Below are 15424 nucleotides of genomic sequence, written 5' to 3'. Positions count from 1 at the left end.
GCTTGGGGAGAAGGCAACAACTGTTGGCGGAATTATTAGAAAATGGAAGAAGTTCAAGATGACGGTCAATCTCCCTTGGTCTGGGCCTCCATGCAAGATCTCACCTTGTGAGGCATCAATGATCATGAGGAAGGTGAGGGATCAGCCCAGAACTATACGGCAGGACCAGGTCAATGACCTGAAGAGAGCTGGGACCACAGTCTAAAAGAACACCATTAGTCCCACACTACGCTGTCATGGATTAAAATCCTGCAGCGCATGCAAGGTCCCCCTGCTCAAGTCTGAAATTTGCCAATGACCATCTGTATGATCCAGAAGAGGAATGGGAGAAGGTCATGTGGTCTGATGAGACAAAAATAGCTGTTTGGTCTAAACTCCACTCGCTGTGTTTGGAGGAAGAAGGATGATACAACCCCAAGAACACCATCCCAACCGTGAAACATGGAGGTGGAAACATCATTCTTTGGGGATGCTTTTCTGCAAAGGGGACAGGGGGACTGCACCGTATTGAGGAAGGGAAGGATGGATGGGGCCATGGGTAAGAGCATTAAAGATAGGTCGTGGCTGGGTCTTCCAGCATGACAACGACCGAAACACTGCCAGGGCAACTAAGGAGTGGCTCGTAAGAGCATTCCAATGTCCTGGAGTCTAGCCAGTCTCCAGACCTAAACCCAATAGAAATCTTGGAGGGAGCTGAGTCTGTATTGCCCGCGACCGCCGAAACCTGGGATTGGGGGTGTGGTGTGTGTGTGTGTGTGTGTGTGTGTGTGTGTGTGTGTGTGTGTGTGTGTGTGTGTGTGTGTGTGTGTGTGTTGTGTTGTGTGTGTGTGTGTGTGTGTGTGTGTGTGTGTGTGTGGTGTGTGGTGTGTGTGTGTGTGTGTGTGTGTGGGGTTGTGTGTGTGTGTGTGTGTGGTGTGTGTGGTGTGTGTGTGTGTGTTTTTGTGTGGGTACTGGTCAGAGCTGCAGGAAACGTATGATTTCTGGAATTGCAAACAATTGCTTCTGTACCAAATATTAAGTTCTGCTTTTCTGATGTATTAAATACTTATGTCATGCAATAAAATGTATGATTTAAAAAAATTAATTAACAATGTGATTTTCTAGATTTTTGTTTTAGAGTCTGTCCCTCTCAGTTGAAGTGTACCTATGATAAAAATTACAGACCTCTACATGCTTTGTAAATAGGAAAACCTGCAAAATCAGCAATGTATCAAATACTTGTTCTGCCCACTGTAGTCTAGCTAGCTGTCTGGATTTACCCTGCAGAGATCTGAGGAGCTCTTAACGTTGTCCTCATAAATCCACCGAGGAACGCCAACACAAAGAAAGCGGAAGGGCATCCGGCCGACACCAGATCAATCCCGAAGTGGAACATTGTGGATGTAGACTACACATGTTAGGATTTAAAGTATTTAGATAGGCTATTTTGGTATTAATGCACCATAATCTAATGTGTATAGAAATGTAGAAAATGTCTATCACCTGGCATCACTAAGTGTCAACGAAGCAGTTTACTAAAATAATTAGTTTGACTCACATTGATGCAATCAACCATAGTTATTGCAATCCAAATGTTGTGGAAAATTACACGGTCGCAGGCAGCTATTTGAGCATGTGTAATTGCCTGTGAGTGTTAGATGTTGCTCTCCTTCCTCTGGATTTTACAATAGCTCTGATTTTGAAGTTGGGCAGAAAGTGCACCATAGCTTTAACTGATTAAATATTAAACACCGTCAATCTTCACAGTGGAAAGATTTGGACGTGGAGGAAAGAGGATGGAATGAACCTGTAGAGGTGTGAGCCCAGGCACTCATTCTCCCTTGTATTGTTTTGTAATTACTTGTCATGGTTTGTTTGTTAAATTTATAAAAATAAATAAAAAGTTGATCATAAAAGAAATCCACTCCACTGTGTGGTGACACCAGCTAAGTTTCCATCCACTTGTCAATGAAATTTATCCGAAGTTCAGTAAAAAACTAACGCAAATGAAGCTGGTGAAAGTGTTTCCATCCAACGGCTTTAAATAAAATAAAACCCTGTGTGTAATGACGTCACATGCTGGTTTGCAATCAAATTGGTATATCAAATTTGAGACATAAGGTGTTTCCATTCATTTTCGCACTAAATTGCACAACATTCAAGCAAACATTCAGGTTTTTCTAGACAAAATGGATCGCGCCGTATACCAACACATAAGTATTGCACAAGTTGTAGTGCTTATGTGCCAGCTGATAGCGACATATCAAGCTTTAATAAGAAAACGACTACGCTATCAACACATTCTATGATGATACAGAGGCAACTGGGCTTTAATTTTTTTGAGACATGTCTCACTGTTTCAGCGCCTTCCATCTACTCCGGAGGACCTCCCACGGCATGTCCTAACCTTTGTCGGCCATTTCCCTCGGGAGTTACTGATAAAATAAATTCAAAAAGTCTCGTCTCGTCTCCTCGTTTGTCCACTTACATCTGTCTTTGACACCCTCCATGTGTGGAAACAGAGCGGAAATGAACTAAAACTACTTCTTCGTTTTGTGGCGGGTTGCAACCATAAAATGACTTAAAACCTAATCGTACTTTATTATTTATTCGGCGAATAACGTTTCCATCAGCATTTATCGCATAAGCTATATATCAGTCAAGATAAAATCAGATGAGACCGAACGTATTTCCTTTGAGTCTATATTCATGAAATTCCATCAAATTTTACTGTTTCCATTAGGCATTTTTCATTCGCTATTACTTAATTTGGATAAAAACTTGTAGATGGAAACATAGATACTGTCTAAGTCTTTCTGTTAGGCTTTGTGCAAGTTGACTCTGTGGTTTGTGCACAGCAACAGTTTTGTCCCAGGCTAGGAATATGTACTGGATGGTATTAAACTTTATCAAACACATTCTAGGCAGAACTACATGTTGGGATTGTGTTTGCATTCAATCTGGTAACATTATGCCCTCAGCGTTAGTATAATGGCAAGTTTAGTCTTTCAGTTTATGTGATGATCCCATTCCCGTCTTTTAACATGATTTAACCGAAGAATTGTCCTTCTCTCTATCTTGCTTACAGCCTTGGCCTAGATTTTACCCAGAATCCACAGATGCTGACTGGTTCCTGGACCGAGTACTCCAACATTCCAGAGAATTACCTCAAAGGCTGCAAATGGTAATCTCTTCTAGAATGAACATGTTGCATAATTTACCATGTGGATAAGCTTTTGGAGGTGCTAAGTATAATATGATTTTCTTTCTGTGCAAATGAAGCTCGGAAAAGGACTTTCATTGGCGCTGACGTTACATTTGGCATAAGTGAGGCAACTAGTAACACAATAATTATCTCATAGTCAAAATAAATCAATTACATTTCTCAATCGATTACAGTTGTGTTTTGAAATATATACCATGGCACCTTTAGTCCAAACTGCCTATGTACTGTGGATGCATACCATAGCATAAAACCAACCTGTGTACATGTTGTCAATTCACTACTGTTAATACATAATCATCTTTTTTTACCCTCCTCCTCCCTTTTCTAAACCAGGGCCCCGGATGGTTCCTGTATCCTGACCAACAGTGCAGACAATGTGCTCCGGTTGTACAATCTTCCTCCAGAGATTTACAGCTACAACTGGGACATGCTTCCTGAAATGGTGAGCACACAGATAGCTTACCATCATGGGTCAGAGTTTGACACTGCGTTTTTCTGTGTGTGTGAGTAAGATTTTCTGCATGCCTGAGGCTGTCTTATATCTGTTGAATCTTGTAGCTGAATATCGAGGATATTGTTTTATGCTTTTGACTCATTCCCCAAATGTTTGTGTAGCAGTTAGAGGTAGTAACCGACTGATAGAATCCTTCCAATGTTCGGGAAACCTTAAAGGAATAGTTAAGATTTTTTGAAGCGGGGTTTTCTGAGGTACTTATCCATAGTCAGTCAGTGTATTACCTACAGTAGATGTGGGTCGGCACGCCCCCACTTTGGAGAAGCAGGCAGGAGTACTGAAGCTGAGCAATGTACTGCTGTGGACGGGGACAGCAACATATTTTAGACAAATTAAAAAAGGGCCATGTAAAAACATCAATAGTAGTTTAACAGGATTTCCGCAGGGTCTTATGTCTAAAATTTTAAAATCACAATTGTAGGCCTTAAAAATTTGCTCAAGTATTCTCTTCTAGGGTCTTAAATAATTTAAAACAGGTCTTAATATTTCTACGTCTGTGTAAAACTATCTCTAATGCTATTGTTGTAGTTCTTACGCTGGTCCAAATATAATTTCACTGTATTACAACTACAAATGAGACCAACATGCAACTTATATTGCAGCCCTTCAGCTTTCGTGTTATTGGCGCGAGTCTCTTTCGGCTTGTACCACAGACATAAAACGGATTTTATTCTTCAGCGATGGGGAAGTAAAAGTTTAGTGATACTTAGTGATGATTCATACTAAAGAAATGTAGGGCTTAGCTGATGTTGTGATGAAGGTCTTAAATTTCATTCATAATGGAAAAGTCTTAAATCTGACTTGGTGAAACCTGCAGAAAGCCTGTTTAAGTGTGCACCACTTTACCTTTCCATGAGAAAGCCCTTTCTCATGGGGGAACTGAAGCCGTTATATCGATGTCTTTTAAGCCACCAGAGTCCTTTGTGTGACTTTGGCACACCAACCCGACAGCCGACTGTCAGCAGAACAGGCAGTTAGACTGATCAGTTGGCTCCCTGAGGTCAAAGTGCCTCGGAACACACCGTGTTCACCGACTTCAGCATATGTTTTGCGCGTGTGTGAGTCGTAATACATCTCCATAACAGCAGGTGGCACTAACTATTCATGAAAACCGAAAATGACAGAACATCTCTCTAGACCGAGTAAACAGAGAGCACGCTGTTGTCAGTCATTGTTTTCATCAGAGAGTGATGATAGTTGTCAAGAAGGACCGTTGTTGTCATTACTCGCTGAATGGAAGAAAATACAATCAGATTGGTCATTGAGTCCGACTGCCCCTCTGGCCCATTCAACAAGTCAAATCGACCGTAATGAAAGCCAAAGGCTCCGCCGCCTGGCACGGAACTCACCGAACAGACTCGAGTCACCGACTGCGCCAGACTGCCCTACAGACGATATGCGGGTTAGTGTGTCAGCGCCTTTAGGCTTAGTTCAGATTGACCAAACCTGCAGATAACACGCCTGGGCCGGCTGTGGCTCAGTTGTAGAGTGGTCGCCTGCCAATTGGAAAGGTTGGTGGTTCAGTGCATTGTCGAAGTGTACTGGGGCGAGACACTGAACCCTGATTGCCCTTGTTGCTGTACCAACGGAGTGTGTGAGTGTTTCTGATGGCAGGTAAATTCTTAATTGTCTCAAGTCTAAACTGTGAGATATTTCCAGTAAAGGTCATCAGCCTGTTGTGCGTTATCTGACCTTTTATACAAAGACTGTCAGTATATTGTGGTTGTTTCTGCATCTACAGTAAGTTGTTACTCAGCTTAGTAAAAAACATGTCAATCAAATAAAGGCAGCAGCTTGAGAAAATGTATTACTGGAGATTTAACCGTTATAATAGAATAGACATTCTGTCCTTTTAGGTTTGGGGAAGTATCAAGTGGCGAGCCAATCTCTCAATTGTATTACAGGCTGGTAGATTGGGATCACTGAACAAAAATAATTGAAATATAATCCATGTTCCTCCATTACAGAGATCTTTCACCGCTTGTCAAGAGGGTAGAAAATTGAGCTTTTATTGCTCTATTCTGTGCCAGTGTGACATGTCCCTTGTTGCCACTTATTCAGATCCCATCTGTCATTACAACTTGTTTTTACTCTGTGTTCAGTCTTCAAGTTCCTGACCGTCTCCTTTCTCTCATTCTGTGGCAGAGTCCAGTGCTGAGGATGGCAGAGGGAGACACCATCTATGACTACTGCTGGTACCCCAAGATGAGCTCTCTGGACGCAGACACATGCTTGTGAGTTAGACTCGATCTAGTCTATATCGACAATGTTAAATTTACAGGATTGTTCTGGTGCCGTCGGAGGTTGGATGTCCCTCACCTTCTACTTTCTTTGTGTCGGCATTCTAAACACCTTCAAGCAAATGTTTCACCCAAACAAGTTATTTTCTGAGGTTATTTTATAGCGGCACTGTACCGGCGTCCGGGTCTAGCGCCTCCCAAGATGATAGTGATTGGTTTAAAGAAATGCCAATAAACCAGAGCACGTTTTTTTACCTATACCAGAAAATGTTGTGTGGACTAGCCAGACCCTCCTCAGCAGCGCTCTGGAAGAAGGTCTGGGAATGCGAGACTAGAGTTGATCTGATCTTGATGCCAGACTATGCCCTGAGCCTCAGCGCTTAAATGAGACATTTAAAGTTCAGCCTGCCAGACTGTGAAGGATGTATACACAGAAAAGGCACTATGTTGTTAGTGTGTGTGTGTGTGTGTGTGTCAAATTGACTTTCCTAATATCGAGGATATAGTTTCATGCCTGTGACTCATTCTCTGATCCCTGTAGTGTTTGCGGTGGCAGTGTGGAGATGGCTGTAAAAGCTTTCCGATGTCTCTTGTCATGAGTGAAGCGTTGGCCTTCGTCTTGTCTGCCTCTGCCGCAATTCGCTCATCTGTTTGAGGCCCACAGTGTTTTTCAGCACGTTTCAGTCCACTAACAGCTCTCCTGGGTACACACAACACCTAAAGGGCCTCGTGATTCTCTGACTTGGAGCTTCTCTTTTCGTCTCATTCTTTCTTTCTTTTTGGTGCTGTGTATGTGTACAGCCAGCACTCTAGCAGGCTTTTCAAATGTGGTTATTGTGACATGACTGTCTGTGCTTGCGCTGTTAAACAGAGCCAACATCAGTAACACTCAGCCATCACCGCGGGGATTGCATATCATCTGTGGCAAGAGAGGCAGGGCCGTGCTAACGAGCTGAGGTCAAGTTGCCAACAGTTTTCACTGCGTGTACCGCTCCTCCCCCAGCTCCCATCATCCTCCAGTTCCCACCTCCACCCTCTGAAAGATCCCTCTGATCAAGGCCCAGCATTGGCACCAGACAGCCTTCACTGTGTAAAGGGAAGGGGGTGGGGGTCAGGAGCTGTATGCCCCAAAGATGAGAGTTGTGTAAACAACGCGATGATCAACAAACGCCTTTGTGGACATAGAAGCACTTGAGAGGCCAGCGTGGCTCTGCCAAAGCCGTACAAAGACCTGACTGTCATGAGGAAGAGCTGACAGCAGGTATTCTTCATCTTCCTCAGATCAATGCTATATATCATAGGGGAGCTCGTGCAGGGCAAACACAGCTGGTCGGACAAGCTCAGGTAGATTGTTAAGGGCCAAGGCAAGCGGATGAAAGGTTATGGTTGTAATTATTAAATGCATTCATGGCAAACCTGTTTTTCTAGTGCCCGTTTTGTCTTTAGCCTCCCTCCTTCCCCTCTTCTTTTCACAGCTCTCATTTTGTTTCTCATTCCTCCCCCTGCGCTCCTTGAACTTCTGTCTGCCAAAAGCCGTGTGTTGTTGATGCCCCTCCTGTAGAGAGGGAGTAAGGGCCCCTGTTATGGCTCGGTTAAGTTGCACTGAGTTCTAGGCATTGCTCCAAGCTAGCAGCAGTCTAGCATTATAATTGGGCATTTCCCTGCTCTGGAATAAAGCTGCGGCTCAGAGGGACCATAACCGAACACGGCAGCAGTGGTAAGGGCTAATTTCCTTTGTCTAATTGAGCCGCAGTGATGTTTCGGCGTTTGTTCAGTGCCAGTAATTAGAGTTAAAAAGGCATGGCTCAGTCTTTGGCCCTGATTTGTATCCAAAGGAATATTGTGCTGTGGTCTTGTCTCTTTAATGAGGCATAGCACAATGCTGCGTATTTGTTTTGATGCATTAATACATTCAGGTGGATGTGATGCAGAACAGGTTAGAAACAAAAGAAATCCAACAAGACATTTGTGGTCATGCCTAATGTATATTTTAAAAGAATCTTGGCGGTGTATTTAATTTAAATCTGGTATGCATGCCATGAGATGCAGTTACAACTCCTGTAACTTCCTCGCATGTAAGCTAACATACGCGTTCTCCCTTAACTGGCAATAAGAGTAGTGGGGCCTGGTGTAGCGTGCAGGAGGCAGGACAAATCACAGACCACACCGCGGTCATGTAGTAGGGGTGGGAATCACCAGACGCCTCCCAATACTATATCATCAGGATACTTATGGCACAATACAATATTATTGCAATTTTAAACATATTGCAATATTCTGTAATATATTGCAATTTATAACCTTTTTCCCAATTTCAAATGACGTCCCCAAAAGGAAACTTTGTCAACATCTGTTTCTATTTCTCTGTTTGTTCAAATCGCTTGACTTCTATGGCTGCAAAATAGGATTGTCAAGCGCACAAACTGACCAACATAGTATATAAAATAAAAGATCCATACTTGGCGCCTGTGTATCGATACAGTATTGCCACTGAAAATATAGCAATACTATGCTGTATCAGTGTCTGCCCTTACCGACGCAAGTGTCTGAATCTCGTCGTGTCTCCAGTTGGACATTTTTCACGGCTTCTTTGCGTAAATCACCCTATTTTTTTTTTACCCTTGGATGTAAAATTCTTCCACTTTCGGACCAGTCGCATGATAGAAACGTCATCAACACGCCACTTACTCAGTGTGTATTCTCCAGACAATGAGCTGCTCTATTCACACATGGACCCAATTGGACATCACATTTGTACTAGCGAGCTGTCAGTGTAAAGCCTGTTTAATGCCCAATCCAACGATGGATGGATGGATGGATGGATGGATGGATGGATAGATAATCATCAAAACATTGTAAAAATGCCCATCTTATATATTTTTAAATGTCTTTGTTATTGAAATGTAATTTCAATACTAGCAGCCAGAATTGCATACAGCAATATTTGTATGTATTATTTCAATGACGCTACGTTCTGAATCCACTTTTTTTTCTTTTCTTTTTTTTTGCACGTTTTAGAATAATGTTAATAAAATTAGAGAAACTCAGTACTTTTGTCAAGTATGTGAGTCACACAGGAGTATCCAAAAATTGGGATGTTAATTCACTGCTTACGTATGTTCTTGCATCATTCACTCTCTATTCCCTCTCTTTCAGTCCCATGTCTTATTAACTCACTCTTTGCCAATCTTTTTGTCTGCCCTCTCGCTCCTCTTCCTTAGTCTAGCCAGTAGCAGCCGTGACAACCCAGTCCACGTGTGGGATGCCTTTTACGGGGAAGTGCGAGCCAGTTTTCGGCCCTACAATCACCTAGATGAGCTGACAGCAGCCCACTCCCTCTGCTTCTCGCCCGATGGAACGCAGCTCTACTGCGGCTTCGACAAAACTGTCAGGGTCTTCTACACCGAGCGGCCTGGAAGAGACTGTGAGGAGCGGCCTACCGTAGGTCAGTTATCAGCTGCTCTCACACACTTTTCATCTTAAATCAACATGCTGGGGATTTCTGCATGATTAGCTGAATATGATTAGCTAAATAACTACAAATCATGTACAACTTTACAGTACGAACGAATGAATCAATGTATTGTAAGTTTTGCTTTTCAATATTGATTTAGAAAATTCTATCAATAGTTGTTAACGACGTTGTTTAACAAGTGTAAAAAAAGAGCAAATTGCATTTTCCGAGTCAGCCTAGTGTCATTTTTTGTATTCTCCGCTTGACCAGATGATCAGAACTCAGCCAGTCCCGAACCAGAACGCATTGACATTATGCGTGGCAGTGCTATTTTTTTCTTTATTACATCATCATGGTGTATTCTTTGCTTTAAAAAACAACAACAATGAAGTATGTTTTGGTGTTGCATTGTTCTACACCATATCAATAATGCACATAATGTTATATACACAAATATTAGGTGCTAGGGCGGCACAATTAATCGCAAGTTTCACACTAACACAATACGGATGTGCAAAATCCAAATCGCAGGGGGGCAATATTTGTTAAAGGCAAAATATGTGTCAAACCATTCTGAATGAAGTATCGTGATACTGCGGAGATGTCCTGGCCTACAAATGTCCTACTTGAATTTAATTAATATTTAATGAGAATGATATTGCGATATGATTCACTCCCTAGTATGGTGAATCATGTCGCAATATCAGTCAAAACAATCTCAATTAGATATAATCCTCATGTTGTGCAGCCCTACAAGGTACTGTTATGAATTCTCTGGGTATTTCAGTCACCTCCGTGTACGAATATTGATTTCCTTTGATGTAATCGTGACACAAAGTATCAAACGTGAGTCGTATGATCAATGCCAATACCCAGCCCTACCTTACAGTACAAGGGTCTAATCTACCAGACATGTTAATTCTGATTTCTGTTACAAACTTGATCTATTCCTTGCTCTCACATTATGTATTGAGATAAAAGCTTTTTGAAAGTGGTGGGATATTCATGTGCACTAAGATGGATAACTATTGGTTATGAATTAAGGATGTGTATTCCAATTTAAAAGCAGGGACTGAGTGCTCTGTCGCTGGCTGTAACATCCAACAGGCTGAAGTCTCCTTGAACAAATCAAAAAGAGTTTTTATTGTGTGTTTCTGACAAAATAAAAATACAGGAAAATTATGTTAACTGTGATGAATTCCTTATCTCTGTCACATTTCAAACAAGTCTCAAGAAGTGAACCTTGCCTTGTAGTTAACGGGCTAAAGTATTCTAAAGCACCAAAATGATTCTTGAAAATGTCAACACATATTTTTGTTTGGTTCTTTTTTATGATTCTGAGGCTGAAATAAGGCTTTTTATGTAATGACTAAACCTCAACTCTGCTAGGCTGGCATCTCAACGTCTTGCTGTGGTAAATCATTGCTGTATATGGTTTCTTGTCTGTTTGTCTCCATCAGCTCGGCACGATAATTAATAGCTGCAAAGTATGCAGAAATTTATGGTTAATCTCAAGGACAAATTATGTGAGTGCCAAACCCTCGGTTCTGCTATTTTGTGCTGAAAACGTGCTTAAAAGCTGTTTTTGTAAAGAGTGAGAAAGAGGATGATTGGGAAAGGAGGGAATGTTACAGGAAAACCGATAAAAAGAACCAGATGATCCAAATGTGACTTCATGCGTGCGTCATTGAAAACCAGATGATCCAAATGTGACCATGTGTCATCGGGAATACAGTAGCTGCCAAAAAGTCAACTTTGAGTAGAAGTGATTGGGAGTTGTGTCTTTTGAACCTTTTTAAAAAGGCTGACCGCCTTGCCAAATGCCACTGTGTTGTTTTGACTGCAGTGAAGAAGCAGGGCCAAAGTGGCATCATCTCCTGCTTTGGCTTCAGCCCCTGCCAATCTGTTTACGCCTGTGGCTCTTACTCCCGCTGCGCTGGCCTCTACTCCAGCCAAGACGGCACCCTGCTGGCTCTGCTGCCGACCCGCCACCACGGAGGCCTCACCCATCTGCTCTTCTCCCCTGACGGCAACTACCTGTACACCGGCGGGCGCAAGGTCAATACACACGCACACAGCATGCAGACAAGAGAGCTGAGGGTAATAGTGCTGCTTTGTTTAAATGAACAGTCACAAACGCACCATCAGTAGGCTTTGTGCGTTATGCAGGTAACAAACGACTGGTACATTGGAATATTGGTTCACTAAAGCATTGTCAAAGCTTTTGGACAAAAGCTTTTTAGGTGCTACTTTCCTGTCTTTGATGACATGAGTCAGCATGTAATGAATCTGATTAGCCGTTACGACATTCCCGCTAAAGAGAGTCTTAAGGATTCACTGTAGTTCACAAGGGTGCTGCAGAGGTTTGCCATCAAAGGAGCTTGAAATTCCACCTATTAGATTATTTCCCTCCGGTTCTTGACAGTATCTGGGGTCCTCTCCTAGTTTGACATTGCACAAATTGTCCTCAATGTTCTATTGGCAACTTGTAATGTAGAGACTCCATAACCATTTGCTTCTGTGTGATTCAATGCCCCCTATTCATCCCTGTTATCCTGTTTAGATTAAATATACTCTACTTAAGCGGTCCAGTCTACAAAGGTACTCTGTAGCATGCAAGTCACTGCCAGTTAATTCATCTGCAATTTAGCAACGGGGTCAAGAGTACAGATTTACTGTACACTGCAGGTCTGTGTGCAACCAACATCAAGTATGGAGTTAATTATAGTTTGTTGGTTTGTTTTTAATGATAATATAACAATACAGGTCAGCAGTGTGTCTACGGAATACATTTTATCAATATAGCCAAAAGATCTGTTGTCTCTCGCTCTCTGTCTCTGTGTCAGTCATAGCGTGCTTTTGTTGCATTTATCCGCTGAGCGTCATGTGTACATGATTTCATGTGTGTACTGTGTATGTCCTGTTTGTGTGTGTGTGTAGGATCCAGAAATCCTGTGCTGGGACCTAAGAGAGCCGGGCAAGGTTGTGTTTTCACTTAAGAGAAACGTGGCCACTAACCAACGCATCTACTTTGATCTTGACCTGTAAGTTTCCTTTTCTAACTACAACTGTACTCAGTGATATGTAGGTGAGCTTGAACTCGATTCTGACATCATATATACGAGCAAACTGTCACCCATCCAGTTTTTCTGCATCCTGCCAACCCTTTTGTTGAACTTTACCATAGGTGTATGGAGGCTGATTAATCACCTGTGACCTGCTGGTAGTTAGCGTTACGATGATTGTGTACGGATGTTTTTGTTTGTTTCTGTATAGGTCAGGCAGGTACCTGCTGAGCGGCAACACAGAGGGAGTGGTATCAGTTTGGGACACCCTGACAGCTCCTCCTGATGGCAATGAGGAGCTACTGCAGCCTCAGCTCAGGTTCCAGGCCCATTGGGACTGCACCAACGGCGTCAGGTATGAAGGCTAAAAGTAAAAAGCTAACCCATCCCATTGGCTGACACATACCTTTTTGCACCAAATGCTTGCTCTTTGTTTTTGTACTTGCCATAAAGTAAAAGGGTTAAAAGATCCCTATAGCATTAACAGAAACAGAAGCTTCTCAATTGTCCAGATCATGGGATGTCTTGTCAGAAGTCAAATACAGGGCACCCAGATAGCTCAGTTGGTAAAACGGGTGCCCATATATAGAGGTTACACCTCGACACAGCAGCCCGTGTTTAACGCCAACCTGCGGCCCTTTGTTGCATGTCATTCCCCATCTCTCTCCCCTTTCACTTCTTAAGCTGTCCTGTCATTAAAGGCCTAAAATGCCCCCAAAAAATAATCTTAAAAAAAGGAGAGAGAGATATAGAGAGATGAAGTAAATTTATACATTTTTCCAATTATGGCTGCACGCTGCTTTATTGCACTTTCAATCTTTTTAATTTTCATTTGATTGTATTTTTGGTAAAATTTTTCATGTTGTACTTAGATCTCACTTAATGACATCTTGATCTCAATGGGATTTCCTGATTAAATAAATAAATAAAAAATAAATAAATAAATTATATATATTAGCGCTGCAGTGCAAACTACCAGACATATTGGTTCTCTTTGCACGCCGTCATTGTCATATCCCTCCATTTTCTCCCTCTTCCTCCATCCTTTCTCTTCCCCAGTATTCATCCCTTCATGCCACTGCTGGCCACATCCAGCGGGCAGCGTCAGTTCCCGTGGCCCGGCGAGAGTGAGGGCGACTCTGCCTCTGAGGGCGAGGGAGGCGAAGCTGTGATGTCCCCTCCGGAGGTCCGGCAAGACAACGCTCTGAGCCTGTGGTGGGCCGGGCCCCTCGGCCCTGCCCCCGAGGGGGACCCAGAGCCTCCGTTAGTTCAGCCTGCTGACACAAATTGAGTTACACCTGCCATGTGATATTTATTCTGGGAATGTTTGGTATGGATAAAGCGAATTATGAATCTTTTTGGCATGAGCAGGTGGGAAAGTATGTTCTGGATCATTTTATTTATTCATTTTTCATTGTTACCTTAAACCTTTACAGCCTAAATCAATTCCCTGAAATAGATTCTCAACATATTGCCTGCAAGTTTACCATATTTACTGATGCAGTATTTCACCTGTTATGTTAAAATGAATGAATTATAAAACATTGCACATCAGTTTAGTACAGATGTCTCTGACAAGATGTGGATTGTGTTAGCATAAGGATTGGATTGAGACCTGACATTTCTCAATTTTGTTATTTAATTAGTAGAAGATTTGTTTTCAACCAGATAAGATTAAATAGGAAACTTTTATTGGATTTTTTTTTTTTTAGTTAAATTGAAGGCCTTGACTGGTCTGAAGCAGCCCAGTGTCTGTCTACTGATCTCGCCTCAGATCCGAGTTGTGTGTGTGTGTGTGTGTGTGTGTGTGTGTGTGTCTGTGTGTGTCTGTGTGTGTGTCTGTGTCTGTGTCTATAATACTGCCCCGGAGATTCCTAACTACTGTAGTTACAGTAAGTGCCATTTGTTCTTGAGCTTTTGCTTTTGTAAACTGATGGGATCTCCTGTTTACCTTCTTTTTTAAACAACCAAGTGTTGTGTCACTCTGTGCGTGCTCACAAATGTATATTTTTGTAAAGCCACGGTGATTATTCAAAGTTTTTCCGAATGTATACTCTGTAAGCAGCTAGTCCGAAAAATGTAACCTCGTAACATTCTGTGAAAGTCTTTGGGTCGTGGGTGCACCTGGAAAATGAGTGATGTCTATTATTTTTCTACAGATTATGCTCGGCTTGCATTTATAACTGTGTTGAGTGGTGACAATGTGGCAGCACAAAACCCACTGTGTTTGTAAAATTGCATTAATAATGTACTGCAGTGATCTGCTTAATGTTGCCATCAGTGGGGTGTGCTTTGCTTTAGGGTTTCTTTGCAGGTAGATCAGAGGAAGCACAGCTCCAACCAAAGCCTTGTATCTTTAGACACTGAGGACTTTATCCATTTTGAAGCCTCTGCTGACCCAAGTTTCACTTCTTGGGACTCAAATTTGTTGCCAAGCAATAGTAGATACGATTGTGTACCTACTATTTAACAATACTACACAATTTTTTCTACCAGGAAGCATTAGAGAACCATGCAGGCCTTGATGCTGTGACATAGTCTCTAGATAGATGGCTGTGTCTGCGACAGGTGGCTTTCTACGTATTTTAGTCAAGCTGCAGTGAATTAAAAGCATATCTCTTCACATGTTCAGTCTAATTCGTTTTTGTCCTTTCTATTTAAGGCAGTTCAGAGTCAGATGCCCTGTAATAAATCCCCTATGAATGCAAGATGATATACTCGAGTCAAGAGGCAGCTCTCAGAAGCTAAAGGGACTTTTGGCTTTCGCTTACGAGATTGAAACTATTCATAGCTTTCACCTTTCCCACACACATTCTGTATGATTACGCGCGCACACTCATGTGTTTGATTGTCTGAAACCACAGGGGCACACCGAGCAGAGAGCCAAGTTGGAGAGCTGCACTGTTGTGTTGTGCATGTTGCTTAGCAACCGTCTCCCCCTTGAGT

The 15424-nt window shown here is 42.3% G+C and overlaps 1 protein-coding gene across 2 annotated transcripts in view; it reads left to right on the top strand.

Annotated features, from left to right (window-relative positions):
- Window positions 1–15103, top strand: part of wrap53 (WD repeat containing, antisense to TP53) — a 17601-nt gene extending 2498 nt beyond the window's left edge. For both annotated transcript variants that reach the window (XM_032544637.1, XM_032544636.1), the window contains exons 4-11: window positions 3068–3163; window positions 3539–3647; window positions 5865–5953; window positions 9181–9404; window positions 11260–11471; window positions 12354–12457; window positions 12690–12833; window positions 13538–15103. In XM_032544637.1, the coding sequence (XP_032400528.1) occupies window positions 3068–3163; window positions 3539–3647; window positions 5865–5953; window positions 9181–9404; window positions 11260–11471; window positions 12354–12457; window positions 12690–12833; window positions 13538–13769 (1210 nt within the window). In that variant the 3' untranslated portion in view covers window positions 13770–15103. The remainder of the gene's footprint in view (window positions 1–3067; window positions 3164–3538; window positions 3648–5864; window positions 5954–9180; window positions 9405–11259; window positions 11472–12353; window positions 12458–12689; window positions 12834–13537) is intronic.
- Window positions 15104–15424: the final 321 nt, after the last annotated feature.

The sequence above is a fragment of the Etheostoma spectabile genome, chromosome 19 (assembly GCF_008692095.1).
Source record: "Etheostoma spectabile isolate EspeVRDwgs_2016 chromosome 19, UIUC_Espe_1.0, whole genome shotgun sequence".
Classification (NCBI taxonomy): Eukaryota; Metazoa; Chordata; class Actinopteri; order Perciformes; family Percidae; genus Etheostoma; species Etheostoma spectabile.
Note: the sequence above shows the minus strand (reverse complement) of the source record. Positions and strands in the feature narration are given on the sequence as shown.